Source organism: Mustela erminea, chromosome 1 (assembly GCF_009829155.1).
Source record: "Mustela erminea isolate mMusErm1 chromosome 1, mMusErm1.Pri, whole genome shotgun sequence".
Lineage (NCBI taxonomy): Eukaryota > Metazoa > Chordata > Mammalia > Carnivora > Mustelidae > Mustela > Mustela erminea.
The window spans coordinates 135,189,856-135,209,429 of NC_045614.1; the positions used below are offsets into that span (position 1 = coordinate 135,189,856).

At 39.2% G+C, this 19,574-nt stretch overlaps 1 protein-coding gene across 2 annotated transcripts; it reads left to right on the forward strand.

Moving 5' to 3' along the window:
• Positions 1-3,046: 3,046 nt before the first annotated feature.
• On the forward strand, positions 3,047-18,610 carry TRIM59 (tripartite motif containing 59). 2 transcript variants are annotated; one of them, XM_032342737.1, is made up of 3 exons: positions 3,047-3,136; positions 4,083-4,163; positions 16,095-18,610. In XM_032342737.1, exon 3 carries the CDS (start codon positions 16,098-16,100, stop codon positions 17,307-17,309), a length of 1,212 nt encoding a protein of 403 aa, XP_032198628.1. In that variant the 5' UTR covers positions 3,047-3,136; positions 4,083-4,163; positions 16,095-16,097; the 3' UTR covers positions 17,310-18,610. The 2 variants fall into 2 exon arrangements, with proteins under 2 accessions (XP_032198628.1, XP_032198636.1); XM_032342745.1 differs by having other exon boundaries at positions 4,083-4,159.
• Positions 18,611-19,574: the final 964 nt, after the last annotated feature.

Genomic DNA, 19,574 nt, shown 5'->3' on the forward strand with positions numbered 1-19,574 from the left:
CACTATGCATGACCTTAGCACTAGGACTATCACAATTCCAGCTAATCTTCCATATCTAAAACAATGATAGACAAGATCCAAGTTCCATTGGTATGAACATCTGATGTCTCTTTTTATTCCATCAATAGATTTAGAGATGTCAATGGCACATGGAGGCCCTTGATAAATACACAATTAAGGCCTTAAATGATTCTGAAGATAGCATTAACACTAAAGCAACTCATGTGTAAGTAATTCTATAAAATAGAATGGCATTAGATATCTTAGCAGTGGCACAAGGAGGAACATGTGCCATTATTACAGTGGAATGTTGTGTCTATCTTCTAGATGATAACAAAAATATAACAGAATTACCGATATGAGTAATCAAATTGGTGCTCTTAAAGTCCCTACACTGCCACTTAATGACTGGTTACATTCCTGGTTAGAAAGTTGACTGTGGTCCATGCTGAAGGACCTTCTCATTGCTCTTCTTATTTTCATTATAACATTAATACTAATATGTTGTCCCTTTCACTTTGTTCTCTCCTATTGTCCAGATACATGCAAGCAGTTCCTGACTCCTTTGCCCAGCTCACAGATGATTCTTACTACTCGAAACAAATTTATTCCAATGTTCACTCTGGACTATATAGCAATGGCCTCTGTAATTTATTTATAGAGACAGATAGTGACCATTTTCAGTCCCGTAGCTAGGGACATCTCTATGGCCCCTGTCAGCTTGAAGAAGTTATAGAAGATGAGCCTTTCACCCTTCAACAACTTTAAAGATTTAAAGAACAAAAATTGGTCCGGGGGGAAATGATGAGGGATGGAAGGAGAAAAATGTTCACCTTGAGCCCAGTAGGTTGACCTACAGCCTGTATAGTCTTGATGAGGATCAAATGTGTGCTGGTTGCTACATTCTAAAAGGGTCTCATGACTGCCTGTACATCTCATCAATAGTTAATAGTGGGCTGAATGATAAGCACCAGAAAATCTTGGAAAAGTAGTTTTAGGAGTAGAAATTTTAAGAAAACATTCATGATCTAATCTTTCTTGCACATCTCCTCCCCCTTGAGCACTAAGCATATAACTGGCTTCATATAAGGTCCTGTCCTTGTGCTACTTAAATAAACTTACTAAGTTGTACCATACAATGTCTCAGGAATGCTTTCTTGGCCTTTGGATTCCACAATCCTGCAACAGTACATTTGTTACAAGCAATGAATCTAAACTGACACATCATAATCGCCCCAAATCTAGAGTTAATATCACTGGTTTACTTTTTTTTTTTTTTTTTTTAAGAGAATAGGGGCACCTGGGTGACTCAGATGGTATGGTGTCTGCCTTTCACTCAGGTGATGATCTCAGGGTTCTGGGATCAGGCCTGCTTCTCCCTTTCTCTCTGCCTGCCTCTGCCTACTGTGCTCTCTCTGTCAAATAAATAAATTAATAAATAAAATCTTAACAACAAAAAAAAAAGAATAATTTTTATCTAGGTACAGTGCATTTATTGCTATGGAAAGATACCCATATTATTTTGACAAGAAATTTAAAATCTATGAGGATGAATCCGATATTTAAATAGAAAATGTATAAGCATAATAAAGCTGAAATGGCTCTATACCACCATGTAACAGTAGGAATCCTAGGATATTACCAGAATCCATATATCATAAGCAAACTTTTCAGTAACTGAATTGGCGAAGACATCTGAAATTGACTTGAGTACTAATCACTGATATTACCTTGTTTTTTTTTTTTTCTACAATTTACTGCATAAGACCCTAATACCTGAGGATATTGGCAATACAAGTATACCAACGCTCGTTTTTTAAATTTTGTTTTTAAGATTTTATTTATTTGACAGCAACAGAGAGAGAGCTAGAGAGCTGGCGTGCTGAGCACACAAGTACGGGGAGTGGAAGAGGGAGCAGCAGGCTTCCAGCTGAGCAGGGAGCCCCATGCAGTGCTCAATCCCAGAACCCCAGGATTAATCCCAGACCCCAGAATCATGACCTGAGCCAAAGGCAGATGCTTAACGCTTAACGACTGAGGCTCGCAGGGGCCCCCAAGCCTCAGTTTTCTCTAGGACAGCGTTAATTGACTTTTCAGTATAGTTAAGAGATGGAAACTGTGGTTAAGAAATCTTGAAATACGGCTAAAGTTTCTCAAGAAAAAAGGGAACCCTGACTAGTGAACTGCATGTTTTCTGATTCTAGGGGTTTAAGAAGGTGAAAAGAGGGTGAAGAGATTGAATCAGAAATCAGGTATTCTGGGCAACAGTGGTCATCTCTCAGTGATAATTTCACGAGGTTGGGAAATGGAGGGGGGAGAGGAGGGAGAGGAGGGAGATAGTTATAAAGGAGTCCTAAGGTGCCGCTGGCTGTCACACAGTGAGTTCTCTTTAAGAAAACTGTAATCGGAAGCCCCCTCCCCCACACTGAGTCAAGTATTCAGGTAGGTCCAGATGTTCAGATTTCGTGAACCAAAGGAAACGCGGAGTTGGAGCAGGACGGAGCTTGCCTGCTGGGTCGCGTGCCCTCGGGCCGGTGATCTCCCGTTGCAGAAAACCTGTGAAGTAATAATGGGAGACGCCGCACTTTAAAGTCTAGAATCAGAACGTGCCAGATTAGCTCCAAGTGAGAAACAGTCCTATGAATCTTGCGGGGGTCGTCAGCCGCCGCCAGGCTCCACCTCTCCCGGGGCGGTGGACCACGTCCCACTTCCCCAGGAGGTGGGCCAGCCTAGCACCGCGGCTTGCAGAAGCACCCGCACGCACTGAAGCGCCTTCTGCCGCGTGCCTCGGAAGCTTCCGAGAGGCGAGCCGGCGCCTAGTGCGCAGGTGCGGGAAGCTGGCCGGGGGCTTCGAGCCAGGCCCTGGCAGTTACGCGTCCGCCTCCAAAGGCGCTGCCGGCCGTTTACTTTTGAAAGGCTGCCCCGCGCTCTTTCCCATTGGCGGACGCTACGCAGTTGAACGTTGCCGGGAGACTGCGCTTGCGTCGTGAGGCTCCGCGAGGCCCCGCCCCGTCTGGGCACCTGAAATCCCTCAGGGCGGAGGAGGGCGGGGACGCCAAGCATCTCGGGGACGCGGAGCGTGGAGGCCGTAGAGCTGTTCTGGCCTGTGGAGTAGGTTGGTCTCAAACTCCCCGCGGTGAGTCTAAGGAGCGTCTTGGAGGGGTCCGTCTTCTTTGTCTGTAAGCACAGGCTGGTGTCCTGGGTGTGTCTGGGGGAGAGTCTAGGGGCTTGGTGATGGAGAGCGTGGGCACGGGTCCTGCATTTACTCTCTCTCGTCCCAGAGGAGGAGGTTGCGGAACCTCGTTTTTCTCCCTCGGGTGCGGAGCTGAGTTTCTGTTTGGGAGCAGGCCGCGTGTGGTGGTGAGGGTGAGAAGAGCGGGACTCCACAGACCTGGTCTGCCTCGCGTGGTTTCGGGCGGGGGGCGCGGGGGCGGTGGAAGTGCATTGTGGGGGGTGGGGGGAGGCTCGGAAAGATTTGCCCTAAACCTTGGAGAAAGGGAAGGGTACGGTTATGTTGCGGCCCTTTGTGAGAGGTTCTCACAAGACTTAATAGTGGGTGTGCCCATTTTACAGGTGTGAAACCTCGGTTCTGAGAGGCATTAGGAAAAACTGACCCAGGGCGCCACAACATTTAAATGGCAGAACTGACACATGTACAGACACGCATTGGTGGGGATAACCTAAATCAGTATTTATAATATTAAGCTGGCAAAATCTTACGCTCCCGTGGATGTTTCTTGTTTTCAAGTTGACTTGAAGAAGTTAAATGCGCATGAATGTTTGCTCCGTCATCATCATTGTTGGCTAACATTTTCAAGTGCTCGTAAGATACTTGACGCTACAAAAAGAGATCCTTTGTGACCATTTATTTGGTCACAGGATTGTTGGAATTTTCAATGTACAAGTGATACCTCTCCTGCACCACCAACTGTTGATATTTCTCACTATTTTTATAAAAACACAATGAGGCTTAGGGGAGATAAACGTCGAGGAGTGAAATAACCTTTCCTGTGATGTCATATTTAATCTGTTCTTTGAGAATGCAAACCTAAAATATTAAGGTAAAATTATTTTAATTTTAGAACACGAATAAAAGAAACTGAGTAAGTTGGAGAAGATAAAGTATATTCAGTCGCTAATCCAGAAGATCAGCAGCAAAGTAGGTAAGCTCTGAAAGATTAAGTGAATACAAAATTCTCAGTAAATTTTTTTGAGTGTATGATTTAAAGTGGAAGTTGAGATTTTTAAATCAGAAAAAAGACATGTTGGTGTATAAAATTCAAGCCATCTAGGAGGAGCATAAAGTGAAAACAGCTCCCTCATCTGACGTGTACCTTAAAGATAGTCACTTTTGTGTACCTTTTCAGAAATTTTACAGGAATTTGTGTACATCTAAACAAATGGTATCATTTTATACATACAGACCTGCAAGTTGCATTTATTCCTTACCTGGATATAAAAACTATGCATTTACATACTTGATTTGTCTTTTTTTTTTTTTTTTGATGACTCTATGTAACTACCCTTTGAAGTAAGTTACAATAATTTAGTTGGGGAAGGTGAAAATTTTGATTTTAGGTCATGTTAATTTTCTTTTTTTTTTTTTAAAGATTTTATTTATTCATTTTACAGAGAGAGATCACAATAGACTGAGAGGCAGGCAAAGAGAGAGGGAAGCAGGCTCCCTGCTGAGCAGAGCGCCGGATGCGGGACTTGATCCCAGGACCCTGAGATCATGACCTGAGCTGAAGGCAGCGGCTTAACCCACTGAGCCACCCAGGCGCCCGTCATGTTAATTTTCATGTTAACATTGCCTTTCAGCAAACATTGCTGAATATACTTTCACTGTGAAAAGTGCTGAGGGAAAAACAATGAAAACCTGAATTTCTCGTTTCAGTTCTTGGTTAAATCACATAAGTAGTTTCTTTTTTAGTTTGGGGAAATAGATTGATGTCAAATGCAAGAACAATGCAAATGGGCAGAGTTAAAGTCATATCTGACCATAGGATTTTTTTTTTTTTTAATTTGAAAGGGTTATGGTTACCCTCCCATTATTTTTGTATATTTAGATGTACAAATGTATTTTTAAAATTTTGCCCTATGTATATAGGGCAGTTGTAGTATTTCTGAAGTAATCTTGAATTGCATAAAATGTGCCTTGTTATCAGTTTGGGCCACAGAGATGTGAGACCCAATCAGAATTTTCCCAGACTTATAGCTGACTCACACTATAAGTTCTGGAGCAAGTCACTTAAACTCTGTAATGTGGTAAACATAATTTGCTTCAGAGGTTGTAAAATATAATGGAATTTTTATTACTATTCATGTTTAGAGATGAAAGAGGCATTGTTAGTGAATTAAAACTTAAAAAATCATTTACACATACTGTGTAAGAGAATGGATTTTTTTTGTACTGTTTAATTCTCCATAATCTCTTTCTACTGACCATTCACTATTCTAGTTAGACATCATGGAGGCTCTGTAGGAAATCCACTTTATGGAGAATGCATTAAAAGTTTAGAAATTCAGAAGTGTATTTGTTTTTGACACTAAAACACAAGAATTTTGTGAAATAATTTTAGAAGTGGATGGTTTAGCCTCAATTTCTTTCTTTCTTTCTTTTTTTTTTTTTTTCAAAGACTTTATTTATTTGACAGAGAGAGATCACTAGTAGGCAGAGAGGCAGGCAGAGAGAGGGGGAAGCAGGCTCCCTGCTGAGCAGAGAGCCCAATTCAGGGCTCGATCCCAGGACCCTGAGATCATGACCTGAGCTTTAACCTACTGAGCCACCCAGGTGCCCTAAGCCTCAATTTCTGAAAAGATTTATTTTTATATTCATTTCTTGGTGACTTTTTAAAAATTTTTTAATTTTTTAATTTTTTAAAAACGATTTTATTTATTTAAGAGAGAGAGAGAAAGAGAAAAAATTTACCATTATACGCAGTAAGTGTACAGAGGAGGGTCATTAAGTTCATTCACATTGTTGTGCTACTGTCAGCACCCATCTGTCTCCAGAACTTTTTCCATCTTCCCAGACTAGAATTAAACAATAACTCTCCATCTCCTCTTCCTTTAGCCCCATTTTACTTTGTCTTTGTGGAGTGCTTACTAGTTTTTATATTACATGCACTTTCCACATCTATTGCAATTAAAAGTTTTGCCTCCATTGACCTGAGTAATTTTCAGTTATTAAATGAACTTACATTTCTGGGAAGAATCTCATTTTGATCATTGTACTCTGGATTTGGTTTTGCTAATATTGTGTTCAGGATTTTTATATTGGTATCCATCTTTGAAATTAGTCTATTTTAGTTTTTATTAGGTTTTGGAATCATGCTATACTATTTTCAAAACAATTTGCAAACTCTACATCTTTATATTATAGAATAGTTGAACTGGAAATTGCCTCCTAAAAATTCGAAAGAGCTCCCCCAGAGAAGCTTGTCCCTTCTTTTTTTCAGAATAGCACTTTCTAATTTGTGAATTTCTCTCATATTTTGCTTTATATATTCTCTGGTCAGTTTGGTATTTGAACTGATATAGAGAATAATTCATTTTTGGTAACTCTTCCAAATATAGTAGCATAGAATTATGCAAGGTATTCTGATTTTGGATTTTTCTATTTTTGGTTTATTTCCTTTTTTCCATGCTGTCTTTGTATATTTGTTGTTTCTTCCTTTTGTCTCTTGATGAGTTTGTGTATTAATCAATTGCTACATAACAAATTATCCCCATATTTAGCAGCTTAAAAGAACAAATATTAAAATACAATTTCTGTGGGCCAGGAATCTAGGAGCAGCTTAGCTGAGTGCCTCCAGCCCAGCGTCTCTCTCATGAGGTTGCAGTCAAGTTGTTGGCTGAGGCTGCAGTCATTGCAGGATTTCACTGGACCTGAAGTATCTTGCTAGTAAGCCCACTTATCAGCAGACTTCCAGTTTCTAGGGGGCTGTTAGACTGAGGGCTGTAGACTGAGGGCTGGTCATAACAAGTGGACTTTGGTCTGCTCACAACATGGCATCTCTCCTCCCTCAGTGATAGTGATCTAAGAGAGATGAAGAGAGCCAGGTCATTCCTGATGGAAACCATGGTCTTATTACAAAACCTTGAAAGTAATATCCGGTTGCTTCTGCTGTATTCTCTTAGAAGGGGGTCCCCTGGGTGGCTCAGTCCGTTAAACGTTTTCCCTCGGCTCAGGTCATGATCCCTGGATCCTGGGATTGAGCCCCGCTTTGGGACCCTGCTGAGTGTGGGGAATCTCCTTCTCCCTCTCCTGCTCCCCCTGGTTGTGCTCTCTCCCTCTCTCAAATAAATAAATAAAATCTTAAAAAAGAAGAGAGTCACTAGGTCCAATCTACACTCAAGGGAAAGGGATTACAAAAGGACATGAGTACTAGAAAGTGGAGGTCATTGGGAGGCCATCTTGGATGCTGCCTATTCCAGATAGCTAGTGGCTTATTTATTTAAAGAGACAGCTCTTGGGTTTATCAGTACCAGCGATTTTGTTAATCATTGTTTTCTTCATTTATTTTTATTATTTTTCTTCTGCTTTTCCTAGGTCGGTTTTCCTTTTTTTCTCTTTCCCTTTAGATGAATCCTTTTTCTATTCCTTTTGTTTGGTAATGAAAGTATATAGCTTCAGCTTTGCCCTGTACAATTCTTTTTTTAAACCCTATAGATTTTCCTAAGTATTTTTGTCTCGCATGAATAAAGTACATCTTGGCTGGGTACAGAATTCTTAGGTCATACCCTTTTCCTTCTAGACCCTGTGGACCTCGTTATATGATTTCTTAGCATTCCTTGTTGCTTTGGAGATGTTCTGGTTATCTGTTGCCCTGTAACAAATACCCGAAGGTTTGGCTGGCTGTGTGTTCATGATGACTTTTTCACTCACATGTCTGGTACCTCATTGCTTCTCTACTTTTCCTCTCTTGCCAGCAGAGTAGCCTGGACTTTGTTTTACATATTGATTCATGGGTCTGGGACAGTAACCTGCCAGGCTAATTAAGGGCTGTACCCAGAATGGTCATAGCATCACTTGTACTTTATATTCTGTTGATCAAAGCAGTCACATGGCCTGCCCAGGTTTTTTGTGGGGAGAAGAGATTTCATCGTTTGATGGGGGAGTACCACTGAAGCCACATTGTGGGGAGTATATGTGGGAGATAATGGTTGTGGCCATTTTTGGAAATTACAATTTCCCAGAAGAGAATTCTGAGACCATTGATTTTCCTTTTTTAGATATCTTAGTTTTTTGCCTGGATGCTTGCTTGTAGGATTGTCTCTGTCTAAAATTTTGTTTTTAGTTAGCTGTTAATAGTTAAAAATAAAATAGCAGTATTGAGGTTAATAATGAAAAAGAGTAGCCCGTCCTCTCACTCTTCCCACTCCTGATTCCTGCTCTCCAGAAGCAACCACTCTCATTCAATGATTTCTTTTTGTATCTGCTTCTAGATTTTTGGTATCTGCTTCTAGATTTTTTAATGTGACTTCTTGAATTTTTACTTTTGACTTCCTGGAAGATTAAGATTTAGTTCTTAGGTGTTTTTTTAAAAATTTATTTGACAGAGAGAGAAAGGGCACAAGTAGGCAGAGTGGCAGGCAGAGAGAGAGGGGGAAGCAGCCTCCCCTGCAGAGCAGAGAGCCCTATGTGGGGCTCTATTCCAGGATCCTGGGATCATGACCTGAGCTGAAGGCAGCCACTCAACCGACCGACTGAGCCACCCCGGTCCCCCTAAGATTTAGTTCTCGAACACTGTTTCCTTCCTTTATTCCCTCCAGCCAATATAATAGTCATTTTCTTAGTTTGGGCTGTTATAACAAAAATACCATCAACTTAAGTGGCCCAAACAATAGATTTCTTGTAGTTCTGGAGGTTGGGACATCTAAGATCAGGATGTCAGCATGGCTGGGTTCTGGTAAGAGTTCCCTTCCTGGGGCACCTGGGTGGCTCGTTGTTAAGTGTCTGCCTTCAGCTCACATCATGATTCCAGGGTCCTGGGACTGAGCCCTGAGCCCTGCGTCAGGCTCCCTGCTCTGCAGGAAGCCTGCTTCTCCCTCTCCCACTCCCCCCAACCTTGGCTTGTGTTCCCTCTATTGCTATCCGTTAAACAAATAAATCTTTAAAAACAAACAAACAAATGCTCCCTTCCTGGGTTGCAGATGGCCCTCTTAATGCTGTTGTCCTTATGTGGTGGAGAGCTGAGGAGAGGGAGCACACCATCCTGTCTCCTCTAAGGGCACAAATTGGTTCATGAGGGCTCACTGCCCTTATGACCTCATCTCCCAAAGGCTCTACTTACTAATACCATCTCATTAACCGCTAGGATCTCAACATGAATTTTAGGGGGACACAGGCATTCAGTCCATAAGTCATGTTTTTTGGTAAAGTCAATATTTAATATTACACTAATATAAGAGAGCCATATATTTCCTCCCATTTCATGGTTCTGTCACTTTTCCCAAACTTTAGTTTTGTCATCACCTCTTAATATGTTCAGACACTTCTTGAAATATTGTCAGTTCTATTTCTCAAAGACATTCCTTTCGGATCTTTTTTTCCCAGACTACTTGTTCTCTAGGCTTGCTCCACAGTTGTCCTGGATTTAATTTCACCATTAACCCGGTGAGAATTCTTGCTTTTCTTTTCCAAAATTTATTCTTCTGGGTATAGAATTTTAGGTTGGAAGCCATTTTTTCCTGGAATATTAAGGGCATTCCTTCACTGCCTTCTATTTTCCAGTGTTGTTATTTTACATACAACATGGCTAAATCCAAGATACTCATCCTTGAAAATAAACATAGGTAAAGTTTTTGCCCCTTTATTTCCCCCTCAGAAGTCTGACCTGGATATAGAAAACTTCTGGGGCATGAAATTTCATGCTGGTTTCTGAAGAACTAGTTTCTAAGCATGATAGCGACCTATACTTTCTGATTCTCAGGCAATAACCAGAGTCAGAAAGTTGCTGACCTTACAGAGTTGTTTTCATCTAGGCCTGCTTCTGTTAAACAGTTCTGACTGTTCATAAATGTATTGCCTAAAATCAGCTCTTTTTTTTTCTTTTTTTTAAGATTTTATTTATTTGACAGAGAGAAATCACAAGTAGGCAGAGAGGCAGGCAGAGAGAGAGAGGGGGGAGGAAGCAGGCTCCCTGCAGAGCAGAGAGCCCGATGTGGGGCTCGATCCCAGGACCCTGGGATCATGACCTGAGCCGAAGGCAGAGGCTTTAACCCATTGAGCCACCCAGGCTCCCCTAAAATCAGTTTTGAATAGCTCAGCAAGAAGAGGGTCGTCCAAGAGTAGGATTTTATTTCTGTATCTTTAGGTTATCTAAAAACTTCTTTTTTAAAGATTTATTTAGTTATTTGTCAGAGAGAGAGAAAGAGAGCACAAGCAGGCAGAGTGGCAGGCAGAGGAGAAAGAGAAGCAGGCTTCCCGCTGAGCAAGGAGCCCAATGCGGGACTTGATCTCAGGACCCTGGGATCATGACCTGAGCCAAAGGTAGTGACTTAACTGACTGAGCCACCCAGGTACCCAGTTATCTGCAAACTTCTAATTACATTTTATTAAAAATGTTTATATACTTTGAAAGTTAACTTTTGAGACCGTATTTGCTTTTTATTTTATATGAGCCCAGGAGATGGCATTTTCTTTCAATATTGTGGTAAATATCTTAATTGTAAACAAAGTTGAGCTCTTGTGGGGAAGGTCCCTAAATGGGTTCTCAGGGAAAAATGTTTTCTAGAGTTTTGTCAAATATGACTTTAGAGGGAAAGGTTTGATTCTGTTTTAGTCCTAATTTTGGCACTTTTAAATATTAAATAGCTCTAATATTAATTCTAAGTTGAATATATGTCCACTGCTCAAAGTTATTTTTTCACTGCAAAGTGCTGTGTTTTTTTTTTTTTTTTTTTTTTAAGATTTTATTTATTTATTTGACAGAGATTACAAGTAGGCAGAGAGGCATGCAGAGAGAAAGGAGAAAGGAGGCTCCCTGCTGAGCAGAGCACCTGATGCGGGGGCTGGATCCCAGGACCCTGGTATCAGGACCTGAGCCGAAGGCAGAGGCTTAACCCATTGAGCAATCCAGGCGCCCTGTAAAGTGCTGTTTTGTTTTTTCCTTCATTATGAATTCTGACATCACTAAAATCCTCTCTCTGAGAAACATGTTTGTTTTTCATGGGTGGTTTTGTGTGATTATAGAGCTCTCTGTAGATATAGGGGAAAGTCAAGAAATCTTCCCAGCGGGGCGCCTGGGTGGCTCAGTGGGTTAAAGCCTCTGCCTTTGGCTCAGGTCATGATCTCAGGGTCCTGGGATTGAGCCCCACATCAGGCTCTCTGCTCAGCGGGGAGCCTGCTTCCTCCTCTCTCTCTGCCTACCTGTGATCTCTGTCTGTCAAATAAATAAATAAAATCTTAAAAAAAAAAAAAAATCTTCCCAGCCTGCATTCTCTTGCACTGAATGTCATCATCTGTACTGTCGCTCAGTTACTTTAGTTTCCTGGAATGCTTCACAGTTCAGGCTTAGTATCTGTGTGATACGTCTTGGCTCATTAGGGTTCTGAATATTGTCAATCTGAATGGAATATTTTTTGATAGATTCTCCTGTTACAGCTTTTCTGAAACAAAAGTAGAGATTTTGCTGTTTAAAAAACAAAAAACTGGGGGCGCCTGGGTGGCTCAGTAGTTTAGGCCTCTGGTCATGATCTCAGGGTCCTGGGATCGAGCCCCACATTGGGCTCTCTGCTCAGCGGGGAGCCTGCTTCTCCCTCTCTCTCTGCCTGCCTCTCTGCCTACTTGTGATCTCTGTCTATCAAGTAAATAAATAAAAATCTTAAAAAAACAAAAACAAAAACAAAGATCTGATATTAATGTTGGTTTCTTTTTTTTTTTTAAAGGTTTTATTTATTCATTTGACAGCGATCACAAGTAGGCAGAGAGGCAGGCAGAGAGAGAGGAGGAAGCAGGACCCCCACAGAGCAGAGAGCCCGATGCAGGGCTTGATCCCAGTACCCTGGGATCATGACCTGAGCCAAAGGCAGAGGCTTTAACCCACTGAGCCACCCAGGTGCCCCTTAATATTGGTTTCTTAAGGGGTAGTGTTTATTCAGTCAGTGAGTGAATCCCTACTGTGTTTAGTGAATACATGTAGTGAATGCTTAAAGTTCTGTTTAGACACAACTCCTGCCCTTACTACAGGCTTACATCCTCTAATATATAGGGAAATTTGACAAAAATCTCTTAACTCTGGTTAAGTGCTGTAAATTGGCAGTACAGCATTCAGTGAGATTGAGAAGAGACCTTATTTGGGGAGGAGGCAGAGCCCAATTTGAGACTTGAATAAGAGACTGATTTTGAAAATGTGAAGGAGCATAGAGCCAAAAAGTCTAAAGAGTTTTTTTTTTTTTTTTAAGATTTTTATTTATTTCTTTGACAGAGATCACAAGTAGGCAGAGAGGCAGGCAGAGAGAGAGGAGGAAGCAGGCTCCCCGCCAAGCAGAGAGCCCAATGTGGGGCTCGATCCCAGGACCCTGGGATCATTGACCTGGGCCGAAGGCAGAGGCTTTAGCCCACTGAGCCACCCAGGCGCCCCTAAAGAGGTTTTCAATAGTTAATAAAAGTACACAATTATTTGTAGATATCTTCTCAAACTTTTCATCTTAAAAGTTAGTTTTATAGAGGATGGTTTACGTGAATGGGACTTGGGTTTTTTGTTTTGCTCTCAAGTTTCTCTAAGTGATGGTGTAATTTGATTTTTCTCTACCAGGGCTAAGTTTAATTCCTGAAGATTGTGGCTTGCATTGAGGATAGGTACAAACTAAGACTGTAAGATAAGGTAGGGTACAAAACTGTCAGGCTTTTGTTGTTGGAAATGTCAAAAATATCTTGCCAAGAGGTCAAATTATTATTTCTGGGTTTCTTTCATTAAGGAAAAGAGGACTAATGATGTTCTTACCACTAACGCTCTACTCGTCAGTAATTCATAGTTAAGCCCAATTAATAGTTCATCTTTAAAACTAGTTTTTATTGGAAGGACTAATTAAAAAATGTTTTTCCCTTCCAAATTGAAAGTATTACTTTGCAGTAGTAAACTGTGCTGATTCTGAACTTTAAGCATACTAGTATTTCAATTGAAGAAGCTAAGAAATTTATAGTAACTGTTATTAGAGAAATTTAATACCTTGCCTTAGGAACTATGGTTGAGCCAATTGGGAATATGAATTCTTTTTTTTTTTTTAAGATTTTATTTATTTGACAGATGGAGATCACAAGTAGGCAGAGAGACAGGCAGAGAGAGAGGAAGGGAAGCAGGCTCCCTGCTGAGCAGAGAGCCCAATGTGGGGCTTGATCCCAGGGTCCTGGGATCATGACCTGAGCCGAAGGCAGAGGCTTTAACCCACTGAGCCACCCAGGAGCCCTGAGAATATGAATTCTTTTGAATTAATAACATAATTTTGCTAATCCCAATCTGTTATTTAGTAGGAATGTTTGATCTTGCCTATTTTTGCCCAATTAAAAAAAATTTCATGGGACACCTGGGTGGCTCAGTTGGTTGAGAGTCTGTATTCAACTCAGGTCATGATCCTGAGGTCCTGGGATTAAGTCCCACATCGGGCTCCTTGCCCAGTAGGGAGCCTGCTTCTCCCTCTGCCTGCCTCACCCCCTGCTTATGCGAGTGCGTGCTCTCTCTCTGGCAAGTAAGTAAAATCTTAAAAACAAAACAAAACAAACCCCAACTTATTTTCAAGTACAAATGATGTACATTCATTAGTTTCATGTGCATAACAGTTTCAGCAACTCTATATATGTTATGCTCACAGAATTTTAGCCACCATGTCACTATACTGAGCTGTTAAAATACCACTGACTGTATTTCCCAATGTTGTGCCTTATCCCATAACTGGAAGCCAGAACCTTCCTATCGCCTTCACCTGTTTCACCATCCCCATCCACCCTCTGCCCCACAACCACTTTTGTTCTCCATATTTTTGGGTCTGTTTTGGTGTTTTTGTTTGCACATTTTTTTTTTTTTTTAAAGATTTAACTTATTTAGAATGAGAGCGAGAGCACGAGCTGGGGAAGGGGCAGAAGAAAAGAAAAGGTAGAGAATCTTAAGCAAACTGCAGAGCAAGGAGCCCCCATACGGGACTCGATCCCACAACCCTGAGATCATGACCTGAGCTGAAACCAAGAGCTGGACACTCAGTCAACCGAGACACCTAGGTGCCCCCGCTCATTTGTTTAGATTCCACATATATGGTATTAGTCTTTTTTCTGCTTAGCATAATACCCTCCAGGTCCATCCATGTTATTGGAGATGACAAGATCTCATTTTTCTATGGCTGATTACTCCATTGTGTCTATTTTTATCTCACACACACACACACGATCTCATCCGTTCATTTTTGAAGGACACTTGTTATTGCCTCCATATCTTGGCTATTGCAGTGAACATGGGGTGCATACGTCCTTTGGAATTAGTGTTATCTTTGTTGGTTAAATATCTAGTAGTGCAATTACTGGGTTATATGGTATTTTGATTTTTAGTTTTTTGAGGAACCTCCATACTGTTTTCCAGTGGTTGCACCAATTCACACTCCACCAACAGTGCAGGGTTCCCTTTTTCCGCACATCCTTGCCAACACTCATTTTTCTTGTCTGATACTAGCCATTCTAACAAACCTAAGGTGGTGTCTCATGGTTTTGGTGTGTTTCCCTGATCACTGATGAGCATTGTGTCGGATCTGTTGGTCATCTGTATGTCTTTGGAAAACTGTTTATTCCGGTCCTCTGCCCATTTTTGGGTGTTGGGTTGTACAGGTTCCTTATATATTTTGGATATTAACCCCTTATCAGGTATCATTTACAAATAACCACTCATTGCCTTTTCATTTGCTGGGCAGAAACTTTCAATTTTGGTGTAGTTCCAGTTTACTTCGTTTCCCTTGCTTAAGGAGACATATTTTCTTAAGGAGACATATTTTCTATGTTTTCTTTATGGAGTTTTCTGGTTTTACATTTTGGACTTTAATCCACTTTGAGTTTATTTTTGTATATGGTGTAAAGAAATTGGTCCAGTTTGTCTTTAACATAGAGCTGTTCATTTTTCCCAGCATCATTAAAGTTCTCTTTTCCTCATTATATATTCTTGTCTTTGTCAGAGATTGCCCATGTACGTGGGTTTCTTTCTGGGCTATCCTGTTCATTGATCTGTGTTTTTGTACCAGTACCATACTGTTTTGATTGCTGCAGCTTTGTAGTATAGTTTGAAATCTGGAATTGTGGTACCTCCCTAAAGAACCACCTTTGTTGTTATCAAGATTTGCTTTGGCTATTCAGGGTCTTTTAGGCATATTCCAGTTCTATGAAAAATACTTCCTGGTATTTTGGTAAGAGATTACTGTGAATTTATAGATTGCTTTAGGTAGTATAGACATTTTGACAATGTTCTTCCAATCCAGACTATGGCGTATTTTTCAACCTGTTTATGTTATCTTCAGTTTCTTCCATCAGTGTTGAATAGTTTTCAGAGTACAGGTCTTTCACCTTCTTGATTTCTTCCTAGGTATTTTATTTTGGTAAATGTAGTTGTTAATTTCTTCCTGCTACTGTTGAATGTATAGAAATGCAACAGATTAATTTGTATACTGCAACTTGACTGACTCTTCATTTATTTCTAACAGTTTGTTGGTGGTCTTTAGGGTTTTCTGTATAAAGTATCTTGTCATCTGCGAATAGTGAGTTTTACCTTTTCTTTTAACCAATGTAGATGCCTTTTCTTTTTTCTTGTCTGCTGTGGCTAGGACTTCAATTCTTGTGCATAGCTTAGATTTTAGCACTTAAAATGTAAGAAGTTGCACAGGTTATCATTGAGTAGACTTCAACAGAATACTGAATTTTACTTTTGCATAGAAGCAAACTTAAAATAACTTTAATTTGAAATATTTACTACAAATTAGAATTGTTTAGTATGATTTTAGTCCCAAAGTTAAGCTCTTAAAAAATGATGTCTATATATTAGGAATTGTATTACTTAGAAATGTATGTACAAGTGTTTTGTTACATGGAGACTTAAAACAGTTTTTTCTCTTGACAGGAAATGCACAATTTTGAGGACGAGTTAACATGTCCCATTTGTTACAGTATTTTTGAAGATCCTCGTGTACTACCGTGCTCTCATACATTTTGTAGAAATTGCTTGGAAAACGTTCTTCAGGCATCTGGGAACTTTTATATATGGAGACCTTTACGAATTCCACTCAAGTGCCCCAATTGCAGAAGTATTATTGAAATTGCTCCAACTGGTATTGAATCTTTACCTGTTAATTTTGCATTAAGGGCTATTATTGAAAAGTATCAGCAAGAAGACCATCCAGATATTGTCACCTGTCCTGAACATTACAGACAACCATTAAATGTTTACTGTCTCCTAGATAAAAAACTAGTTTGTGGTCATTGCCTTACCATAGGTCAACATCATGGTCATCCCATTGATGATCTTCAAAGTGCTTATCTGAAAGAAAAGGACACGCCTCAGAAACTACTTGAACAGTTAACCGACACACACTGGACAAATCTTACTCAACTTATCGAAAAGCTGGAAGAACAGAAATCTCATTCAGAAAAAATGGTCCAAAGTGATAAGGAAGTTGTTCTCCAGTATTTTAAGGAGCTTAGTGATATATTAGAACAGAAAAAAAAAATTTTCCTAGCTGCTCTCTGTGATGTTAGCAATCTGATTAATCAAGAATATACTCCACAAATTGAAAGAATGAAAGAAATAAGAGAGCAGCAACTTGAATTGATGACACTGACAGCATCTTTACAGGAGGAGTCTCCACTTAAATTTCTTGAAAAAGTTGATGATATCCGCCAACATGTGCAGATTTTGAAACAAAGACCACTTCCTGAGGTCCAACCTGTTGAAATTTATCCTCGAGTAAGCCAAATATTGAAAGAAGATTGGAGCAGAACAGAAATTGGACAAATTAAGAAACTTCTCATTCCTGAAATGAAAATTTCTTCAAAGAGGATGCCATGTTCCTGGCCTGATAAAGATGAGAAAGAAGTTGAATTTTTTAAGATTTTAAACATTGTTATAGTTACTTTAATTTCAGTGATCCTGATGTTGATCCTCTTTTTTAACCAACACATAATAACCTTCTTAAATGAAATCACTTCAATATGTTTTTCTGAAGTTTCTTTATCTGTTTACCAAAATTTATCTAACAATCTGCATGATTTAAAGAATATGCTATGTCACACTTTATATTTACTGAAGGAATTCATGTGGAAAATAGTTTCTCATTGAAAATTCAAATCTGAATTGTTTAAGTAGGCTTATTCTGTAGAGCAGACTAATAGCCATTGCTAAAGGGAGATACAGGGTAGGATGGACAAATAACAAAGTAAACTATCAGATTTACAGCAAATGTAGAAATATGTTAAACCATCCATGCTGCTTAGCTAGAAATTTGTCAGAAATGATACATAAGGTGTCTTAACCAGAATATCTAGTTTACTTGATTTAATATATTATCCCATTTTATTTGCTTGAGGTTGGTATTATCGTTGTGGCACTGAGATACTCCTGTATCAATACTGTCTTTTAGCTTTTTTTTTTGTCTTTTAGCATTCTGTTACTGCAGTGGATAGTGTTGCAGTTATGTAAAAATAGTTTTTAGATCAAAAAATCCTTAAAGTGTAAAGGCCTTTATTTTGATGTGGCTTAAAGCCTTTGGCCAAATAAAGATGTTGAGTAGAGGTATTAAATTCAAGTAGCAAAGTCTAAGTGATAAGGGATTGTTTACATTAAGGATATTTTTGATCAAATATATCTGATTACCTGATAACATTAATGTATTTTAAGATAGACTTAAGAGCCCTAGAATGTTTATCAATCTTCATTCCTGACAAAGCTATGGCTTTTGGAAATACATTGTTAGGGAACAAGCAGTGAACTTTTTCAAATAATGGTTCTATTTTATTCTGTGGTTTGTGTAAATTTAACGTTTTGGTTAGTGCTTTAGTCTTGCCAGTCAAATCTGTTCTTGGATAAAAACTCAAAACATGTTACTAGCATTGTATATTGTTGATAACTTCCATCATTAGATTTAGGTGGCATCATGCTAACTCTATTTGTCTTTAAAAATGGTCTTTTTCTGCTATTTGCTAATGCTATTATCAAAGTACCAATAATTTAACTTTCTTAAATTTTGCTTAAATGGGAGCCTGTGTGACTATTTAGTCAAATCCCTTTGATTAGTTCCCTTATTGTTAATAGGGACTGGAATTGTGGTGCTTGTGGTAGGACTTCTGGCTTGCCCCTTTTGTTCATGAAAATGTTAAGTAAAAGATCATTTTCCAGAAATTCCAAATTGGCTGTTGCTCTTAGATCCATTCCTCCCTAGGAGCCCTATGTAGTTCAGACTTTCAGGTCATTTTGGGGAATGCTCCTGGTCCTATACTACATATAAATTATGAGTTAATATGGCTGTAGTTTAAAATGTTCCTAATGTCTTATCTGCTGAGAATATCAACACAAAGATGGCTGGCTGTATTAAGTCAAATACATGACCAGAATCAGAATATATATATAGCACAATTATCAATCACAGAGGCAAAGAACACTTGGAGGTTATTAATGGTGGTGGAGGTGAGCTAAATATTAAGGTATTAAAATATAAATACAACATAGTAACTTAGATTGAAGTTGGTTGGTCACAATACAAAAATGCCTCTTTTTTTTGAATACACATATTAGTAAGCACTGAAATTTCTAGCTGTTTGTGTCAAGCACTTCATGTCCCGTTTCTGAAGTAGGTATTATCTTCTTTTTGTAGATAAGGAAACAATAAGCAAGCGGTTTGCCTAAGGCCATACAGCCAGCATAAGGGACAGTATATTTTTAGTGTTTCTGCTGTTATGCTACCAAAACCTTGAGCCAAGATTTTTATTCAATTAGGACTAATTTATGTCTAAGAATCTATTTATATAGCTAAAGATTGGGACCATATACTTATTAACACATTTTAGGTTTGACATTGTTTTGTTAAGTTGCCAGTTCTTAGACAAAACTGAATTTTATGTAGTGTGTGTGAATATAGTCAAGAATACAAATTACTGATTCTTAATACATGCTGTTCTGTTTTATAATTCTTATCAGGAGGATGAAACTGTAAAACTTAAAAGTATATAATCTCAAAATATTTCTAAGTTTTATGTATAACAAAATATATTTTAATAAACTTATTTTGCTATTTTATGTGCATTTGAGTGGCTTAATAAGGCGCTCAAACTCAGGGGTAGTAGCTCTGGAATTTTCATATGGGTAATGGGAATTATCTAAACTCTTTTTTAAGACTTAAAATGTTGTAGAGCTTAGTACTAGAGTATTAAGTTCCAGAAATTCATCACTACTTTCACCAATGAAAAAGCACTTGATTATATTTTTTACTTTTCCCTTATATCTTGATTTAAAACAAATGACCATATTAGAGTTTCATATCTTGCTTTATTTAAGTCCATGCTCATGTATTTACATATTTAATGACTGTTAGGATACAAACCATCTTTG